This window comes from Pteropus medius, unplaced genomic scaffold (genome assembly GCF_902729225.1).
Source record: "Pteropus medius unplaced genomic scaffold, Ma_sr-lr_union100, whole genome shotgun sequence".
NCBI classification, from domain to species: domain Eukaryota; kingdom Metazoa; phylum Chordata; class Mammalia; order Chiroptera; family Pteropodidae; genus Pteropus; species Pteropus medius.
Genome location: NW_024349225.1, coordinates 1603928 through 1624483, shown reverse-complemented (window position 1 = coordinate 1624483; position 20556 = coordinate 1603928). Strand labels below are relative to the sequence as shown.

The window sequence follows — 20556 nt, the reverse complement described above, 5'->3', positions numbered from 1 at the left end:
TAATGAACTCAACTTATGCTTGTTTAAAAAAGAAATACATAATATATTATTGTGCCTCATAAATCTCCAAAAGGAAGATATATAGTATTTCCCAAGGTCATCTATCCGCTCATTTTACTTTTATCATATGTTGTTTATTTAACATTATTTATTTAGTGTGATAGCTACTAAATTTTAAAACACAGTTGGGAAATGCTATTGCAATGTTTGTAGTCCATCTGCCTCTGTTAATGCCAAAAGCAAATTCTGAATTTGGGAAAACAAATAAGGGCCTATAGTGAAGGTAACTATCTCTTACTGTGCTAAGAAACTAAAGCCTTTCCTTCATTCGATCATCACAACAATCCTGTCTGATGAGATAATCAAGGCCCAAGAGCACACAGTTAATAATAATATAATATCATATCATATCATATCATATCATATCATATCATATAATATAATATAATACGATACTAATTATATTAATGAAAAATGGACAGGACTAGATCTCACAACTCCATGATTCCAAACAAAGTGCTCTTCCCAGGACATAACGAAATCGGCCCTCATAGAGATTAAAATTCCGAGTATGCAAGAATATTCCTAATACCTGCTGGTAAACTCATTTTGTCTTTAATAAAGAAATGTAAATCAATCAAAAATTCGAAGTTGAAGAAGCACTTTGGCAGGATAGAACGAACTAAGAAAAAAGGAATTTGAATACTGGCTCTGGCACTAGCCATCAACTGCTCTTTCACCAGTTCAGTAAAAAAGCAATGAAAAAAATTTAAAATGAGCCCTCCTGGTCAATCTCTTCCATTGACATGCAAACAGCAACCAAAGCTCAACTACAACTGGAGGACATACACAACCCATACAAGAGACAAACCTGGGGCACCCAGCTCAGGTGACCAAGGAAGACAGTGCCACTGGGACCCGTAGCACACCTACTACATAAGGCCACTCTAGTAAGACCAGGAGACTTAGGAGCCCTGCTCAATGCGCAGAAACAAACACGAGGAGAAATGAGAAGACAAAGAAACATGTCCCACATGAAAGAACAGAACAAAGCTCCAGAAAAAGAACTCAACAAAATGGAGACAAGCAATCTACTAGATGCAGAGTTCAAAACACTAGTTATAAGAATGCTCAGTGAATTTAGGAAAGAGTAGAGGAACTCAGTGAGAACTTCAATAGATAGAAAACATAAAAATGTAAATAGAAAACATAAAAAAAGAACCAGTCAGAAATGAATACAATAACTGAAATGAAGAATACATTAGAATCAACGGATTTCATGAAGCAGAGATTGAATCAGCAATTTAGAAGATAAAGTAGCAGAAAATATCCAATCAGAACGGCAAGAAGAAAAAAGAATCCAAAATATGAAGCTAGTTTAAGGGGCCTCTGGGATAACATCAAGTACACCAACATTCACATCAGGGGTACCAGAAGGAGAAGAAAAAGGAATTGAAAACATATTTGAAGAAATAATGACTGAAAACTTCCCTAACCTGGTGAAGGAAATAGACATGCAAACCCAGGAAGAGCAGAGAGTCCCACACAAGATGAACCCAAAGAGTCTCACACCAAGATACATCAAAATTAAAATGCCAAAGGTTAAAAACAAAGAGAAAGTCTTAAAGCGGCAAGAGAAAAGCAATTAGTTACCTACAAGGGAGCTCCCATAAGCTAATTTCTCAACAGGAACTTTGCAGGCCAGAAAGGATAGGCAAGAAATATTCAAAGTGATAAAGAGCAAGGACCTACAGCCAAGATTACCCAGCAAAGCTATCATTTAGAATCCAAAGACAGATAAAGACCTTCCAAAAAAAAAAAAAAAGCTAAAAGAGTTCATCAACACCAAACCAGTATTACAAGAAATGTTAGCGGGATTTCTTTAAGATGAAGAAGAAAAAAAAAAATCCAAAATATGAATAAAATAGCAATAACTAAATATGTATCAATAATTATTTTAAATGTAAAAGAATTAAATGCTCCAATCAAAAAGATAGGGAGGCTGAATGGATAAGAAAACAAGACCCTTTCATATGCTGCCTATAAGAGGCTCTCTTCAGATCAAAAGACACACAGAGATTGAAAGTAAAGGGATGGAAAAAGGTATTTCATGAAAATGGAAACAAATTTAAAAATCTGGAATAGCAATACTTATACCAGACAAAACAGACTTTAAAACAAAGGCTCTAACAAGAGACCAAAAAAGACCCAATAATTCTACTTCTCGGGTATTTATTTGAAGAAACCCAAAATACTACTTCGAATGGACATGTACATTCATATATTCATCACAGCATTATTTACAATAGCCAAGATATGGAGGCAACCTTTGTGTTCACCAATGCATGAATGGATAAAGAAAAGGTAGTACATATATACAATGGATTATTACTCAGCCATAAAAAAGAAAATTTAAAAAAAAATGAAATCTTGCCATCTGCAACAACATGGGGTACCTAAAGGGTACTGTGCTGAGTAGAGTAAGTCAGACAGAGAAAGACGAATGCCATACAATTTCACTTACATGTGGAATCTAAAGAACAAAATAAACAAAATGGAAACTAACTCGTAGATATAGAGAACATTTGAGGGTTGCCGGATGGAAGGGAAATTAGGGGGTGGGTGAAAAAGGAGAAGGGATTAAGAAGTACAAACTGGCAGTTACGAAAGAGTCATGGGGATATAAAGTACAGTATAGGGAATATAGTCAATGATATTGTAATAACCATGTGTGGTGTCAGACGGGTACTAGACTTACCAGGGTGATCACTTCATAAGTTACATAAATGTCTAATCACTATGTTGTACACCCAAAAGTAATATAATATTGTATGCCAACTATAATTGAAAATTTTTAAAAAAAAGAGCTCTCTTACCTATCTTTAAAACAAAGACCAGATGTTATGGCTTAGCCTAGCGCAAGCCCACAATAATTAACAGATTATACTGTCGTTGAGTCCTCTAAACCCTCTCCAGTGTGCTTATTTTATCTACTTAATAAATATCACTAAGTTTCCTTAAAAATCAAGTCAAAAGCATTCTTTATCTAATTACCATTATAATAATGATTTGAAATCACCCTCTTAACTCAGATATACACAAAAAAATTGTTTTAAGATTAAGAGATAGGTACTGGAAAACAACTATAAAAATTATTCAAATCTAACTTTATATTTCCTACAAAAAAAGATCATAAAATAAGTCCCTTTAGAAACAAGTATATACATTGAAGAAAGTACTTTTATGAGCAATTTATCATGTTGTCTTCTGATGGCTACTTCACTATTAGTGTTAAGCTGCTAGTTTAGTTGTAAAGCTAAGAGGATAATGTGTTTACAAAAGTAACGTATTTTTTTTAAAACTAAGTGTCGAGATACAAATAGTCAAACATGCAAAAAAAGGAACATGCTTACTCTTCATTTCTCAAAGATACCACTGTACAAATGTAGGACAGGCATAATAGGATATACAAAAATGTTCTATACTGAACACTTCCCATTGTGGTGATTAGGTAAAGCAAATGGCACATTCATCAACATAATACATGCAATCCTTACTTTTAGACATTTGACTTTCATAAAATCTCTACTTTTATATAAATATATTGGCACCTTTAAACTGCATTCATACAAACAACTCTGGCAAGAAGTATAGGTACCTAAAAGCACCCAGCTCACAAAGGCAAGAGTCCCTTTACCAAACTCAACCTCCCTCCCACCCCATCACCTGCCTCTCAGCTCCTCTCTCCCTCTTTTCCCTGCAGAGCTGCAGGTGTCACTGGTTGGCAAGACTATTTGGGTTGGCTATCACCCACCAGCCAGGTAGCCTGGACCCAAGAGGCAGCACCTGCACAAACTATAATTAGACATTCTCCAATTTTTAGTTCTATGGAGTGAAAGAACTTCCACATTAGATTAGATAAGTCAATGGGACATGTTTTAGACATTTAACTTTCTAATAATTTTTACAAAAGTAATACATTGAAAGTAAGGAACTGCTGCTTTCTACGTTATTAAAATTCCAAAATCTCAAGAAGCTATTAACAGTAAGTTACCTCTAGATACTCAAAAAATGTTTGCTGAAGTTGTTTTCTCACTTAAAATTTTACCAATTAGTACAGCACCACTCTAAGATAAACTATCTTCCAATCAAAGTTCAAGAAAATCAAAATCCTTAATGTTAAAAAAGAGGTTTGCAGTTTAACACAAAATATTAATATCTGGGCATCCAAGGTGTCAATAAACAAGATGAAAAAATAAATTTTTTAAAACCCACTCACTAAAATTTTTGGTGTGTGAGATAATCTTCCACAAAACATTACTAAGAGTCAAAAACAAAGAAAGTAGAATAAAACAAGAATCTGAGGAAAAACTGAACTTGAGAGCCATCATTTTTCAAAATTTTTAAGCATAAATATATTTTACAACAAACTAATCTCCTTCCCTACCACCATGATTACTCTATTTGCTGAAAATATCTCCAGATTAAGCCAAAACCAAGTATTTCTTCAAGAAATCTTCCTAGACCTACTGTTTTAACAACTAATTCTTACTGTTTTAATGCTCACCATTTGGAATATGTAAGAGGTTAAGGGTTAAAATTCAGTGGGTTCTTGTATTTCTTTAAAGTGACTTAAATTATTACTTGAAGTATTCATTATATTTTCAAAATAAAAAGCTAACAAAACTAAAAATTACAACATGCTGACACTTAAATACAAAACCACAATGACTATCACACTCAAGGGTAAAAATCTAAATGCTTTCCTCCTAAGATGAAGAACAAGGCAAGGATGTCCATTCTCACCACTTCTATTCAGCACTGTACTGTAAGTCCTAGCCAGTGCAATAAGGCAAGAAAAAGAAAAGACATACAGATTGGAAGGAAGAAATAAAACTATCTCTGTTGCTAGACAACATGGATTGTCTATGTAGAAAACAACAAGAACTCTACCTACCAAAACTCCTAGAACTAATAAGTCACCCTGGAAAGTTCACAGGATGAACTTTCCTGTGAACAGGAAAGAATGGCAACACAAAAATGAACGAAACTGCTTTATACTAACAATAAAAAAATTGAAAACTAAATTTAAAAAAAGCACACACTATTTACGACAGCTACAAAAAGAAGAAATACTAAGGAATAAATCTAACAAAACATGTACAAAATCTGTATACTGAAAACTATAAAATGCTGATAAAAGTTATCAAAGACTACCTAAATGGCAAGACATATTGCTTATAGATTTGAAGATTCAATATAGTAAAGATGTCAATTCTCCTCCAAAATGACCTATAGATTTAATGCAATTCTTATCAAAATCCCATCAAGATTTCCTATAGATACAGATAAGCTGATTCTAAAATTTATATGGAAAAGCAAAGGGACTAAAACAGTCAAAACCGTTTTCTGAAAAAGAATAAAGTTGAAAAAAATCATATTTTTGTGATTTCTAATTTTAAGACTTATAAAACTACAATAATTAAGACAGTGTGGTATGGAACAAAATAGAGAATCCAGAAACAGATCTATACATATGTGGCCAACATACAGAATGCAAAGGCAATTCAATGAAGGCTAGTTTCTTGAACAAATGGTGTTTTGTTACAACTGCACATCCGCATACAAAAAAAATGAACCTCTTCCTAAATCTCACACCTTATACAAAAATAAACTCAAAATGGGTCATATAGCTAAACAGAATCCAAAATAAAACACAGAGAAGAAATCATTGGGAGAAAATTTGTGACCTGGGCCTAATAAAGAGTTTTTAGACATGACACTAAAAGCACATTCCATAAAAGAAAAAATGGTCCACTGAAATTCACCAAAGTAAAAATATTTTGCTCTGCAAAAGTGACTGTTAATAAAATTAAAAGGTATGCTACATATTTGGAGAAAATGTTTGCAAATCACATTATCTGACAAAACACTTACAGCCAGAACAGATAAACAATTCTCAAAACTCAACAGTAGGCCTTTTGAGCCACGCTTCTCTTGCTCCGGCCCGCTTCCACATCTGGAAGTGTACTTTCCTTTCTAATAAAGCTTTTCCTTTCTGCTGTTAAAAAAAAAAAAATCAACAGTAAGAAAACCAACCCAATAAAAAAATGGGCAAAAGACAATCTCAAAAGGTTAAATACCATGCAATTCTATTAATGTAATACTCTAAAAGGACAGAAGTATAGTGGTAGGGAATAGATCAGTGGTTGCCAGGGGCTAAGAAGTAAGGGAGAGAAGTGTGAAAAAGGGATGGCATGAGGGAGTCTTTTTGAGATGATGGAACTGCTGTTTCCTGATGATGGTGGTGGATATATAAATTTGTACATGTGTTAAGATTCATAGAATTACATAACAAAAAATCAATTATGGTATGTTAATTTTTAAAATAACATTTAAAAAGAAAAGTACTGCCTATTTCCAGCCTTCTCTCAAGTCCCTAGTATAGTCCGGGCTCTGTGCTAGGCACCAAGAATACAAAGTTAAAAAGAAAGAGTCTGAACTCAGATGAGGAGACAATCAAGTAAAATATGATAAAGGCTCTAATGGAGGAATACATAATTCACACCTAAAAAAGGATTCCTGGAGCTGACCTTGAGATGAGCAAGGATTGCCAAGACAAAAGGGAAGAGCATTCCAACAGAGGAAGCAGCATCTAACAGAAAAAAATGGGAGAACATAGTATACAGAATACCTGGGAAACTACAAATAATTCCTTTCCCAAGCACAATAGGTCACACAAGAATATGGTCAGTTCCCTCCAAGCTGTAAAATAGTGTTTCCATTTGAATCCCTGGAAATGGCAGTTTTCAACACAAGTCAAGCTGTGTACTTCTTCCCTCGCTCCCCTTTGTTCACATCATCATAGTCATTGTATTACTCATATATCTATCGCCTTTGCCAAACTATAGTAAGACCCCATGAGAACAAACAGGTATCCCTGTATAACACCTACATCATCTAATGAAATAATATAGGTATTCAGCAGCATAGCACTAGGATTAAAAGCACTATGACTGGGGCCAGGCAATCTGGGTTCAAATCCAGACTCTACCACTTGCTAGCTATATGATCCAGGGTAAGTTACTTAATCTCCCTGTGCCTGAATTTCCTCATTGATAATGTAAGAAAAATAATAGCACCTGCTCATTGGATTGCAGTGAAAAACCTTAAGTGCTTAGAACAGTGCTTGACTCATAGAAAGCACCAGATAAGTGTTTTTACTATTATAACTCAACAAGTATTAACTATGCCAAATGAGGACTTCTGTATTCTCAAACTTTGAAAACAAACCCAAATTACTTTAAGTATGTGTAAGACCTGCACACTGAAAACTAGAAAACATTGCTCAGAAAAATTAAGAGCTGAATAAATAGAAGATAAATGTTCATGGATCAGAAGACTCTATCGTTAAGATACCATTCTGAATTGATCAGCATTCTCTATGTAATCTCAATCAAAATCTAGGTAGGCATGTTTACAGAACTTGATGATTCTAAACTTTATGTGAAAATGTAAACAATCTAGAATAGCCAAAATTTTTGGCTATATGATTTCAAGACTTAGTATAAAGCTACAGTAAACAAGGCTATGTGCTATCAAGAGAAATGAAAACACATGGCCATACAAAGACTTGCATACAAATGTTCATAATAGCTGTATTCATAATAGCCAAAAACTGGAAACAACCTAACTGTCCATCAACGGGTGAATTAATCGTGGTATAACCATACAATGGAATTCTGGTCAGCAATAAAAGAGAATAAAAACACGCAACAAGATTAATCTCAAATAATTATGCTGAGTTAAAGAAGCCAGATCAAAAAAATTTTTTTTCAATTATATGAAACTCTAGAAAATACAACCTAGTCTATAACAGAAAGCTAACCAGTGGTTGTCTAAGGACAGGGGGTGAAGAGGGGACTGAATACAAAGGAATATGGAAAATCTTCTGCAGTGATAACTGCGGTGGTGGTTATACAAGTATACATATATATGTACACACACACACACACGTGTATATATATCTGTCCAAACTCATCAAACTGTACACTTAAAATTGGTGAATTTTATTGTATATAAATTATGCCCATATAAACAAAATAAAGCCATAAGGCAACATTGTCTTTTAAATAAAGGCACATCTTTTGCTTTCCACACTAATGGTAAGAATAAAGGCAAGAATTACCATTGACTTAACTTTGAGAAATCTATGTAACAATATGAGAATTTTGTAAACTCAGAGTGATAAAACAACCAAAACTGCCATTGGTTCAACCAAAGACTCATAGGAAATCTATAAAAGAATTTTCCAATTCTGAATAGAGGTACTTATTCTAAATAAAAATTAATAAGGAACATAGAGTTCAATAAGCCTGTAACTGGCCACAAGGTTATCTAAACCTGCCAGGTTACACAGAACTGTGGGGGAAAAACAAAAAGTATAAAGGATATTTAAGAAGAATGAGCTCCTATGCTATCCAAAATGTAACAATGGTACTTCCAATGATTCTAATTCTACTCCTCCATAAAGAACTCTGCAAGGATCAAGAAAATAGAGATTATTCCTTAAAGTTAAAAGTAAATCACTATTAAGAAACATAGAGAAGACTCCTAATTTGTATCATGAAGTTCTCTCAGGAGAGTACTACTTACCTGGTTAATTCTCCTGAGGAAAGATGTTTTTCTCCTTAAGTCTTAAAAAAACAATATCTTACTTGTTTTATGATATAAAGTACAGTTATTTTTAAGTATATATCCATGCTGACCCTCAAATCTTAAACTTAAAATCTGTAACATAAGCAATAAATGAGGGCATAAACATTTACAAAGAGAAAAATGGCAGTGTAAGCACTTTTCAAGTTCCTACAACTACAGCAATACACAGCATGTATATTATATGGATTTGATTAGTTCTAATACAATGTGCTACTTTATGTTCTAACTTATGCTGTCATAAAAACTTCAGTAAGTAGTTCACAGCTTAAGAAAAGATATTTAAGATCTGAATTGGGTTAACCTTTTCTTCTGTAAAGTAAGAATACAAGTAATTATCATACTCAGTGTTTCCTATTCAAATTCCACACACATGTATACCTTCAAGCCTTTATGGGTTCTCTCCCCTCTACATACCCCGCCATATATGATGCCCTCTCCTTTTATCCCACCTGTCTGGATTCTTCCCATCTTTCACATCTATCTTAATAGGTACATGTTCCTTGCACCAGAAGCAATCTCTGTCTTCTGAAATCCCACAGCTCTTTCCTCTAGTCTCCTATGGTGCTTTCTGTCTTATACTGTACTCCTTTAAGTGCAGTAAACTCTCTTCTACTATGAGTATCCTTGAAAGGAAAGTCCATACTTTTTTCAGCCTGTATCCTTCATAGCACTTAGTGCCTGGAACTAAACATTTATTGGGCATATCGCTTAGAATGGAGAGGAAAATATTCAACAATGTTTTTTAGACACTATGTGCCATGCACCACTGCCTTAGGTGTTATAAAAATAAATAAATGTCAATGATAGACACTTGCTCTAAATCTACTAGAGACATAGACATATAAACAGATAATATAGCAAAATTGTGGCAAATGTTATAAGAAGGGATGAACAAGGTGCTATGAGGGAAACATTATGTATGTTGAAAACTGTTCTAATTCCATTAATTGTGTTAGGAAACTAAGTCTAGATTTTTGAAGGGCCCAATGATTACAAAGCTTTCAAGAGTGGCATAAGGGCCCCTTAATCTTGAAAAAATTTCTTACACAACCTGAAACTAACACTACACCTATATAACAACCTCATCTGCAAACAGGGAGTAGCAAACTGCCCTCTTGTCTCCTCCGCAATAGCCACGCCTGGTCTAACTTTTTTTTTTTTTTTTTGTGCCTATTTTTGTTTAATTTATTTCTTTTAAGACCACCTCCTTGCAAATTCCAGACAGAAAATAAAAAACAAGAAACAGACTTGGTTTCAAATACCAAGCACTGCTGATAACATTGGTACAGAAGAATGTCAGCTTACTCCACGGCATTTGAGTATTCCTGAGGAATAAACACGATTTCTCCTTTCCTCCCACTGGGATGTTCTCAGGTGTAAGTCACTGCTCTTGTTCTTTGACATATTTTCCAGATATGTCAAAGGTATTGTGCCTGGAAATCATGCTGACAGTTGGAGTAGGCCATTCCCAGCCCCGTGCCAGAACCAAAGGCTAATGGCCACCACATCCTTCTTTTAAAGAAGTGAGAAAACAAGTCCTAATCCAAAACTAGTACTTATCTTCACCGATCCCACTTCCTGCCGGACTCTAATTCCGACACTTACCCCACCCGAAGATCCAGCTTTCCCTGGTCTAACTCTTTAAACAAACTTATTCATCACATCTTCTCACGTTTGGCTCAATTTTGCACTATTTCCATAAATCTTGTGCCACTCCCATGCCCAAAATTCTGCTTCTCTAAATCTACTTAACCTGTAAGGTTCTTCTCAAGGCCTACTTCCTCAGCCCTCTATCACACACGATTTACTACATCCTCCAAATGTATACTGTATTATTTATTACTATCTACACATCTCCTTTTTAACAATTAATAATAGTGGTAAAGTTAATTCTTAACTTTTTATATAATTTGGAGTTAAGCAAAAGTGGCCTCAATTCCCAGACGTGCTACTCCCTTGCAATGTAAAATCCAGCAAGTTACAAAACTTCCTTGAACCTGTTTCCTCATCAAGATTAAGATTAAAATGGGTGATATGTACAAAATGCCTAATATACATACATACTCATACATACATTATATACATATAGACTTATTTAATTTTATTATTCTTATTTTCAAGAAGGGAGTTGCAAACTCTCCTAAAAAGGAGCAAGAGCAATGAAAAATAAACAAGTAGGTACTAAAAACTGGACCGGTTAATTGATGTAAAGGAGACTCACAACTTTTAAATGTGCCCTCAAGACAACTCACACAAGACACCTTCAACAGAACTTCTCATGTCTCCTGTAAACCACGAAAACCTCAAAAGCAAAAAAGACAGACAGAAAAAAGTTGTAGGCTGGTGGCCATAACACTGACATCCTTCTCTAGAATCTGTCTGCCTCAGAGCAAAACTGACGCTGTAAAAATAATCGAGAGAAGAAATATCATCCATTACATAAATAACACATAAATTATTTCTTTAATCTGTATTATACCTCGGAAGCAAGCAAAACCACTTCTGCAAATTTCAGCCTCAGAAGAGAAAGTCCAAATGGGATGGGGGCTGAGTCATCAATTGAAAACCATCAATCTCTGCCCCACCCTGGAATGGGGGGACACTACCGCAACCTTCTCCAGTGGAGTCCCGCGCATCCTACATTCAGTCCCCACCTCCGCCTTCCTGAAGTCCCCACGTCCGATCCATATACCAGCAGGAGGCCCATCCAGTCCCACCCTCGGCTGTGACCCGCGGGCAGGTACCTCCGCCACAGGGTCCCCACCCCAGCCCCTCAAGTTCCAGTTCAGGCTCCTACCCCCGCCCGACACCGGCACTCACCCGGGCGGTGACCTTATACACCGTGTAACCCCTCGGGTGTCGCTGGGGCTCGGTGACAGTGTAGAACCGGGCCAGGTCGGCACCCCGCTCCCAGGGAGAGGTCATCCTCCCGCCACCTCTGCCGCAGCCGCCTGCCGGGGACCATTAGGGCAACCCGGCTCCGCAGCTCTCCGGGATCCCCAAGAGGAGGCAAAGCGCTGAAGGTGTGGCGCCTCCGCCGCGGCGCCTCCGGCGCACAGCTCTACTTCCGGGTCGGCAGAGAAGCTTCCGGGTCAGGCCGCATCGCGCATCCTGCGGGACGGAGACTTCATTTATATTCTGACCAGCATCCAGCCCTGGGCTTTGCGAGTCAGCGAGCGCCAGGTGGTTGCACCGCCACTCTCCTTACTGCGGAGAACTGAGACATCTCAGTCTCCTTGTGCACTAGCTCCCTTACTTCTGTATTTTCTGACAGCCGTAATGGCCACTACACACCGGTGAGAGCTTGGTCCTCCACACCGCTGCCCAGCCCTTGAATACACTTATTTGGAGTTGTAAAGGGATGGAAGGATACCCTTGCCGAGCATCTTCTTTCTTTCCCTACTTGCGATCTATCATTTTAAATACAACATCTGCACTCTCGCAGACATAACCCTTCTTTCTAATCCCGTCCATCTGTGTTCCTGTCTTTCTACCCAACAAGCCCCAACACTACATCAATCTTAAAATTCATTCCCTCACATTCCAAAATGAGAGCCTGAGTCGAGATGGGGAAAAAAAAAAAAGTCAAACGACTTCAAAGCTACTATGAAGATTAGAGTTTCCCGTTTCAATTGATTGCTTATCCACTTCTTGGTAACTCCTTTACCTTTCCTGATCCCGGGAGTTTTTCTCATTCCCTATAAAAGTCATTCCAAGTCTTTGCCATTTTCTTCAATCCTCCATTCCTCTTGGTCTTGCCTGCCTACTGTTTGCCCCTAGCCCACATTTCTTTACAGGGGAAAAAAAGAGCCCTTAGTAACAATCCTTCCATCTTCTCACATTTCTATTCCCATCTGAGATGCAGACATAGTCCTTCCGCATTTTTAAGACTAATCACTCCATCTCTGCACCTAAACCCTCTTTGGCAGACATTGTTTCATCGACGACATCTGCTTTCTGTACCTGTAATCTCTTCCTCACCACTGGTTCCTTTTTCTCAGCCTACATATGCCTAAATCTATCACTCATTTATTAAACTTGAATTCATTACCTACTATGTGCCAGACATCATGTTAATTAGGCATTGGACTTAAAGAGTTCCTGCTCTCAAGTGCCATCCAGTAGGAAAAAAACAGGACAATTAAAGTATATCATGACAAGTACCATGACATATGTATATGTGGAGAGCTATAGAGCACATCTAATTCAGAATGGAAGATTAGCTAAGGTTTTCTGATAGAGGGGAAACTATGGATGAATCTTGAAAGAAAGGTAGGAATTATCCAAACAGTAACAGTGAACTCTGGGAACAGAAGAGAATTTGATTTCAAGAGTTGTCATAATATTCAAAATGTCCAGTTTTCAACAACAAAAAAAAAAGGATGTGGTTCCATAGCATAGCTGTTAGCACATCTGCTTTACACGCAGAAGGTCCTGGGTTCACGCCCCAGTGGAGCCACAGTCCATGGTCTACGGCCATGTCACCCTGAACAAGCCCAATTCCGTCTGATCTCAGAAGCTAAGCAGGGTCGGGCCTGATTAGTACTTGGATGGGAGACCACCTAGGAAGACCAGGTGCTGTAGGTATAAATAATAAATAATAAAAAAAATTATGAGGCATCCTACAAAACAAGAAAGTATGGCCCATACATAGGGGGAAAAAAATCAATTAAAACATGTCCATGAGAAATCCCAAATGTTGGTATTTACTGGACAAAAACTTTAAATAACCTATTATAAGTATGTTCAAAGAGCTAAAGGAAAGCATGTCTAAACTGGCTGAAGCCAAAACCAAAACTGGCTCAAAAAAAAAGAAAAACAGAGAAAATTTGAATAACGAGTAAAACTACTGAACTGGTGATTAGATAGTGGTGATGATTGCACACTCTTGAAAACATAATAAAAACCCCTGATTGTACACTTTAAAATGGTTAAAATGGTGAATTTTATGTTATATGAATTTTATCTCAATTTTTAAAAAAGTACAATAACATATCACTTTAGAATTACAACAATGGCTAAAAATTTAAAAACTGACACCACCCCATGTTGACAAGGACAGGAGCAACTGGAACTTTCATAGACTGCCAGTGAGAATTCAAAATGATATAGCCATACTGGGAAACAGTTCAGCAGTTTCTTATGAACATATGCTTACCAGATGAGCCAGCAACCTCACTCCTAGGTACTTTACCCAAGAGGAATGAAAATATATGTCCATATAAAGATCTATATGTGAATACTTATATAGCAGCCTAATTCATAATAAAGCCTTAAAATGAAAATGATCCAAAAGCCCCCCTAACAGACCGTGGTACCAGAATGATTAAAAGTAAAATTTCTGATAATAACAATTTCAATCCTGGATATACACTCAAGAAAAGTAAGTGGATATATCCAATAAAAAAAGACACATAAGAAAGTTCTGAGCACTATTATTCATAAGGTCCAAAAATTTGACAAAACCCAAGTGTCAATCAGCAGTAACATGAATAAGTTAAATGTGTTATAAAATCATAATGAATATACAGAACAACTAAAAAGAATGAACTGCTACACATCAACAAGGATGAATCTTACATAATGTTGAATATAAGAAGCCAGATGTAAGACTACATACTCTATGATTCCATTTATATAAAGTCAAGAACAATTAAAAGTAATCTATGGTGACCAAAGTCAGAATAGTGGCTCTCCATAGCATGTGAGGTGGGGAGTGGTAGATACAATGGATATTGCCTGGGAAGCACATGACCCTCTGGGATGCTGGAACAGTTCACAATCTGGTTAGTGGTTATATAAGTGCGTACATATGAAAACATTTATCAAGCTAAACATTTAAGATTTATGCACTTTATAGTGTGTACATGAACCACAATAAGTTTTTTAAAAATATAAGGAAATAAAAACTACCCTGGTCTTCCTAGCCTCCAATAAATTCTTTATGGTGGTCTCATTAAAAGTTTCCATTTAAAAGTATATGTCATTATGTCACTTCTCTGTACAATTCTTCAGGGTGTCCTGTTGCCATGATTTCTCTGTCATAGTTTTTATGACATGTCTGGTCCCTGCTCAGCTTTCAGTCTCATTTCTCTGGGTTTCAGCCAAACACTTTGCAATTTCTCACCTCCAGATCTCCAAACCATCAGTTTCTTTTGAAATCCCCATCTCACACCACCCCAAACCAAGCCTTCAAGAATCAGCTCACTCAAGGACTAATGTCTCTCTGCAGCCCTCTTTCACAGCCGCCAACTTCTTGGAGAAGAAGTCGAGGAGAATTAGGTGCTCCTTCCTCTCTGCTCCCACGCCTCTGTTCCACATCTGAACTACAGCGCCTATTCTGGGGCAAGCAATGTTATGTAGGCTAATTTAGTACTGATATGTTTTTATCCCACTATACTGTGAGTTCTTTAAAGGCTCACAGGGACTATTTTTCCTTTGTATTCCTATCCTCAGTATCTGTCTCAGTGGCTGGAAGATAAGAGGTATATATTTGCTGAATGCATGAACTCAGGCTCTAAAGATTTTTTCCTACCAATCCAAGTAAATATATTAAGTTATAATTATTTTTTTATCTTATTCAACAAAGTCATTGACATCTGATCTCAGCTTCTGACCAGAATGAAGTAACGAATGTACCCATATTAGACTCATATGCACTATCAGTCAAAAGCAAAGAAACTTGAGGTTTTGGTAAACCTTTGCTTGTTGCAGGCTTTCCTCCAATTTCTACTAGATTTTTAAAAATATCATAATAGCTCAAAGATTCCCTTAAATCTTTTTTAGACCTCTAGGATCCCAGACTTCTGGATAACTATTTATGAACTAAAGATTCATTAAAGAGAATAGAGTGATACATACCTTAGACTTTGATGTTAGTTTTCACGAAGGACATATATTGCTTCCAACTAATGCCTAGTTGGGGCATGGGCAAAGTCACAATACAAGATAAAGTTACCACCAAATAGCCATTTATTTATTCTATGTGCAGACCAACATAAGACATGGTTTCTCTTCTCAAATAGGTATAGACAACCACAAAGAGCATGTTGTTCTTTCTTACATGCAGCTTTCTCGTGCTTTCCTTTGCTGTTCCATTTCTTCATTCCCCTCTGTGTCCAAGAAACCCCTGCTGAGATCTGTACTTGCTCTTGAATACCTTCCCCAAAAGACAACTCTCAGAGCCCTAAAACAGACCAAGCCAGGCAGCAAGATCATTCGTCAGAAGTGAGTTTAGAGATGGGGATAAGAAAAAGTTTAGAAGTAGAGGGAAGAGAAGGGCTAACCTGAAGTTTATATCCTGACTTTTGTTTATATTGCACCTCTGTTTTAAAAGCCTGGACTCAAGAGTTCTTCATTTAATCAGCCCATACAGGGTAAGAAATAAATGAGAAATTATAGAAAGGACTGAATGCTGTAATTTTTTTTCAAGAACTACTACAGAACATATATTCATGGAGGACTTCATAGCTTTCCAGACTGATCTACTGACTATTAAAAGACTACTAATTAAATCTGCCTTATTCCTAATTAAAGCTTTAATTTGCCACCTCTCTGGCAGGCTCAGATGTAGTATTAGGCTGGAAAACTGAGAAACAGTAGGAAGAAAAGGAAAGATTCTACAACCATAAGGAATTAGGAAACCACTGCATCAGACTACAGGTTCTACAGGGGGGAAAAAAAAAAGAACTATGTCACCATGACAACCTGGGATATTTTTATTGTGAGAGTTGGTAGGTTATACAGAAACATTTCCAGAATTCGGAGGTCGAGAGTGAAATATAAGAACGTGTGGGAGTTGAGAGGCATTTTAAATTTGGATTCTTAATCTTTATTTTTTAGTTTCTCCTTGCAATCTACATGTTGCCAAATCCTGTTTTTTAAGAGCAAAAGGGCAAAAATAATTTTTATACCCCATATTTATATATAAATGTCATGTACATACATATATGATTATGTAACTTCGTTAATTGGGAGGTTTTCATTAACAAAGGATACAAAGTTTCTTGAAGAATAAGAGAAATTTATATCAATAGTTCAAAATAGATTATTATATATTAGCATACCCATTCTCAGCTAAAAATCCTGACAGTATCGATGGAAACCATATATATTGAATCTATATTACTTTTCATTTAATTTTATAACATTTTTATCTTGTTTTTAATTTCCTCTGACAGTTTCCCAAAGGGTCTGCATAAAGTTCTTTTATAAGTGTATTATTTACTCAGTAAATCACAGTTTATTTAGTCAATTACATGTGTTCCAGTTTGTTTTGCACAAAGTTGATGCAAAAAAAAAAAACATTTCTGCTTTTCTGTGTCTTAGATACCTCGCAGTTATCATTTTATTTAATCCTCACAATATTTCAATAGTACTATTATCTCTATTTTTAAAGATGAAGTAAGCACAATCAAAGAGGTGATCTATTTGCCAATGTCATAGCTGAGAAGTGTCAGAGTCTGTGTTAAAACCCAGGTCTATTTGACTCTTAAGAGTCTTCCCATTTCCTGTGCTACACTGAATCTCAATGTCCTTATGATTCCTGAGCCACAGATTTTGAACTTATAAAGAAATTGTTTCAGGACATTATGTAATACAATATATTTGTATTTCCCGCTGAGATATCTTATAAGTTCTTGCACTGAAGATGTTCTCTGCTTTAAACACATAGCAATGAGAGATAAATGTAACAAGAAAAATTAAGAAACAAGATAAAACAAGAAACACTATCATCCTCAAAACCAATATAAACCTCTGTGAGGCCCAGAAACACCAAAGTTGAGGACTGCAGGGCTCCCCATCCAGGAATTTTGCTCCTGCTAGCTAATAAGGACCAAAAGTTCTCCCAAGAAAGGGAAGAGATGGATTCAGGCTCACTGCCGAAACCAAGAGTTTTTTCACCCGTTGAAAAAAATGTTGTAAAGAACTATAAAAACTGCTTCCAGAACCATGGCCTAGAGAGGCAGGAGAAAAGCGACAGTTTCATGTCCAGGACTTGGATCAAGCTGTCCTTTAGCTCAGAGACTGGATTTGCAATATCTCTCAACAGCATTGGTAGATAGACCTTAGCCACCAATATAAGCTCTGGTTATAGTCTGGGAGTCCCTTGTGGGGTAATGGAAGCAACCAAGACAGAGTTAATAGAGAGAGAGAAAAGAAAAACAAATCTCCTTATCAGGATGTCTGCACATTAAAATTCCAAAACACATGAGGAAATTCGCACTCAAAAAAGCAACAAACAAAATTTAAAAATGAGAAGATAAATTCATCCCAGATGAAATGAACAGAACAATCTGAAAATAAGTTTTAAATAAGCATTTTTAGTAGTCTCTGAGAAAGTTAAAAGGTAAACAGAACAAGGAATTATAAAAGCAAGCATATATTAAAAAAAGGTTGATGTGAAAAAGCATATGCTAGGTGTAGGAGTGAAAAACTTTCCAATAAATCAGTCACAGGGAAGTGATATCTTCAGGCGCCAGCCCCCAGGAAAGCACTGACAGCCACCAGGATGCAGATAACGAAACTGCCTGCTCAGCCCTGTTTGATCTAAGGGTTCCCCAGAAACATTTGTCTTTGTATAAGATGTTTACAGCCAGCATCTGCTTTCTGTAATCTGCTTGCTTGCTTGTTCAGAAGACCACCAGGATATGGTCTTAAGTTTTATAAGCTGTCTCCTCTGGAAGCTTGGGGCTGATATCTTCTGATCCTGCGTGGTAGAGAGTCAGTTGCCGGCTGGCTAATAAAGGTTCACAATTCATCTCAATTAGCTCCATGGGTCTTAGAATTGATCGCGCCACAACACTAGGGATCCTGGAATAAGCACTCACTAGACAAAATGCACTCCAGACTGGTCTCGGTTGAAGAAAAAAATAGTAAATTTAAAGAACTGAAGAATTCACCCAAAGACCTTAGCATAGAGAGATTGGGTAAGGAAAAAATAAAAAAAGAAGAAGTTGAGGAAAAGGAAAAGAGGAGAAAGAAGAGGAGTAATTAAAAGTAGTCAAGAGGAAAAAGAATTCAACATCTTTAATAGTGACCTAATAGGAATTCCAGACAAAGATAAATAGAGGAGATGGTGGAAAAACAATATTCAAAGAGATCAGGAGTCAGCATTTTCTGAATTGAACAACAACAAAAAATCTTCAGAATGAAAGTGCACAGAATGAACAAAAAAAATTCCATATATACAATGTAGATCTTAAAATTAACCGGAGAAAGGACACTTTAGCTACAAAGGAATGACATTCAGACCTAGAGCAGCCTTTCAATCAGCAGCAATAAAAGTTAGAACACAATGGAGTAACATCCCAAAAGTACTATGGAAAATAACTATGGACCTCAAACTATATCAAACCCCAAATTATCACTCAAGATAGAAACCAAAATAAAGATATTATCAGTGATACAAAAACTAAAAGATTTTAACACCCACAGACATTTGCTAAAAGGAAAAACAACAAAGAGCAAAGAAATTGTTATAGATATGTTGGTGAGTTTACTAAAAGACTAATTTTGAGGGAACAAAATAAAATAATATGGGCAAAAATATTTAATGAAAAATTAAAGTCTAGTAAAATTCAGGAAGTGGATAGACACAAAATTTTTAAGTTTTGTTAGAAATAGAAATAAAAATCAGTATTTGGAGCAATGGAAATTTTTACATACACCTGGTGGAAGTACAACCACTTTGGAGAGTAATTTGGCAATATGTAGTAAAGATGTAGCTGTATCACCGCAATTTTACCCTTGGGAACATATAAAGAAATATCACAAATATTATCAGAGAGATATACAACAATATTCATAGCAGATTAGGAATAATAGCAAAAAACAATAAACAATTGTGTATCAACAGAATAAAGGATTAATAAATTGTGGCTTGTGTTTGGAATACTATACAGCACTGAAAAATGAACGAAACAGAATTAGAGGTCTAAACATGGGTAAGTCTTAAAATATGACTTTGAGAATAAAAAGCAAGTTGTGCCTTATGGAAAAAAATGCACGTGTTAGATAAACTTCAGACATTAGTTATAGTGCTATTGGCCGTGAATTCAATGTTGATGAATCAATAATACATATTAAAGAAAATATCTTTAAACAAACATAAAACAAGGCTATGTATTGTTTAGGTGACTAAAGTGTTGTGACTAGAGGCTCACGGGAATCTAGCCCTGTATTCCTCTAGGAGCAATGGTTCAGGATTCACTAATTGTATTGGAAGTAGCTTTGTAGAACATATTTATCTCAAATAAGGGGAAGATATTAATACTAAAGGAAAAGTATTTTTCAAATGCATCTGATTGCCTTATTAACATAAGGGGGGGGGAACCTTCCCAAGAAATTACTCCATGGTTCTCCCAAAAGCTCATAAAAGCGGCGGTCCTGCCTTCCAGTACCCTTGAACCCTTTACTCTCTCCACTTTATTCTTCCTCACTTCTGTCTCTTGGCGGGGTCTCCACTTAAACAGTGTTTTCCAAGAATTTAGAGTATCGAATCTTGTAACAAATATGACAGAGATGGATACAAGCAACACACAGGTACATTTAAAAGTGAGCTCTGCGGAAAATTAATTGCAAAAACCCGCGTACCTCAGTTCTATGGGAACCCAGAGACAGGTATGTCCCTACCTGGGCATCCACCTTCCGAATCTCCCAAAGACATTATAAAAATACGCGAAAATATTTCTTTTTTTCTTCTTAGCTCTCATACAGTAACCACACTGTATCCTGCCATAGGCCTTAAAGCTGGTCAGCAGTTTATTCCTTTGTGTCTCTTTAAGACGGAGGGCGGGTGCTTTGCCCTCTTCCGAAATGGCTGCCCATGCTTCACAC

General features: G+C 36.3%; 1 protein-coding gene, 1 long non-coding RNA gene and 1 pseudogene across 13 annotated transcripts in view; 1 reads left to right on the top strand and 2 right to left on the bottom strand.

The window, feature by feature from the left end:
- The window catches only part of RPS6KC1 (ribosomal protein S6 kinase C1), a 221827-nt gene extending 210031 nt beyond the window's left edge, over positions 1 to 11796 (bottom strand). For 8 of the 12 annotated variants that reach the window (XM_039881168.1, XM_039881169.1, XM_039881167.1 and 5 more), the window contains exon 1: positions 11539 to 11795. In XM_039881168.1, coding sequence (XP_039737102.1) covers positions 11539 to 11643 — 105 coding nt within the window. In that variant the 5' untranslated portion in view covers positions 11644 to 11795. Of the gene's footprint in view, positions 1 to 5937; positions 6034 to 11538 lie in introns of those variants that run through there. The other 4 variants (XM_039881164.1, XM_039881173.1, XM_039881174.1 and 1 more) reach the window with 4 other exon arrangements.
- Positions 11797 to 13186: 1390 nt separating this feature from the next.
- LOC120617871 (uncharacterized) lies at positions 13187 to 13305 on the top strand (annotated as a pseudogene).
- Positions 13306 to 15672: 2367 nt separating this feature from the next.
- Positions 15673 to 20554, bottom strand: LOC120617532 (uncharacterized). The gene is made up of 3 exons (XR_005656936.1): positions 20314 to 20554; positions 19389 to 19466; positions 15673 to 15904 (listed from the first exon to the last, which is right to left on the bottom strand). It is a non-coding gene; the product is annotated as an uncharacterized LOC120617532 (long non-coding RNA).
- Positions 20555 to 20556: the final 2 nt, after the last annotated feature.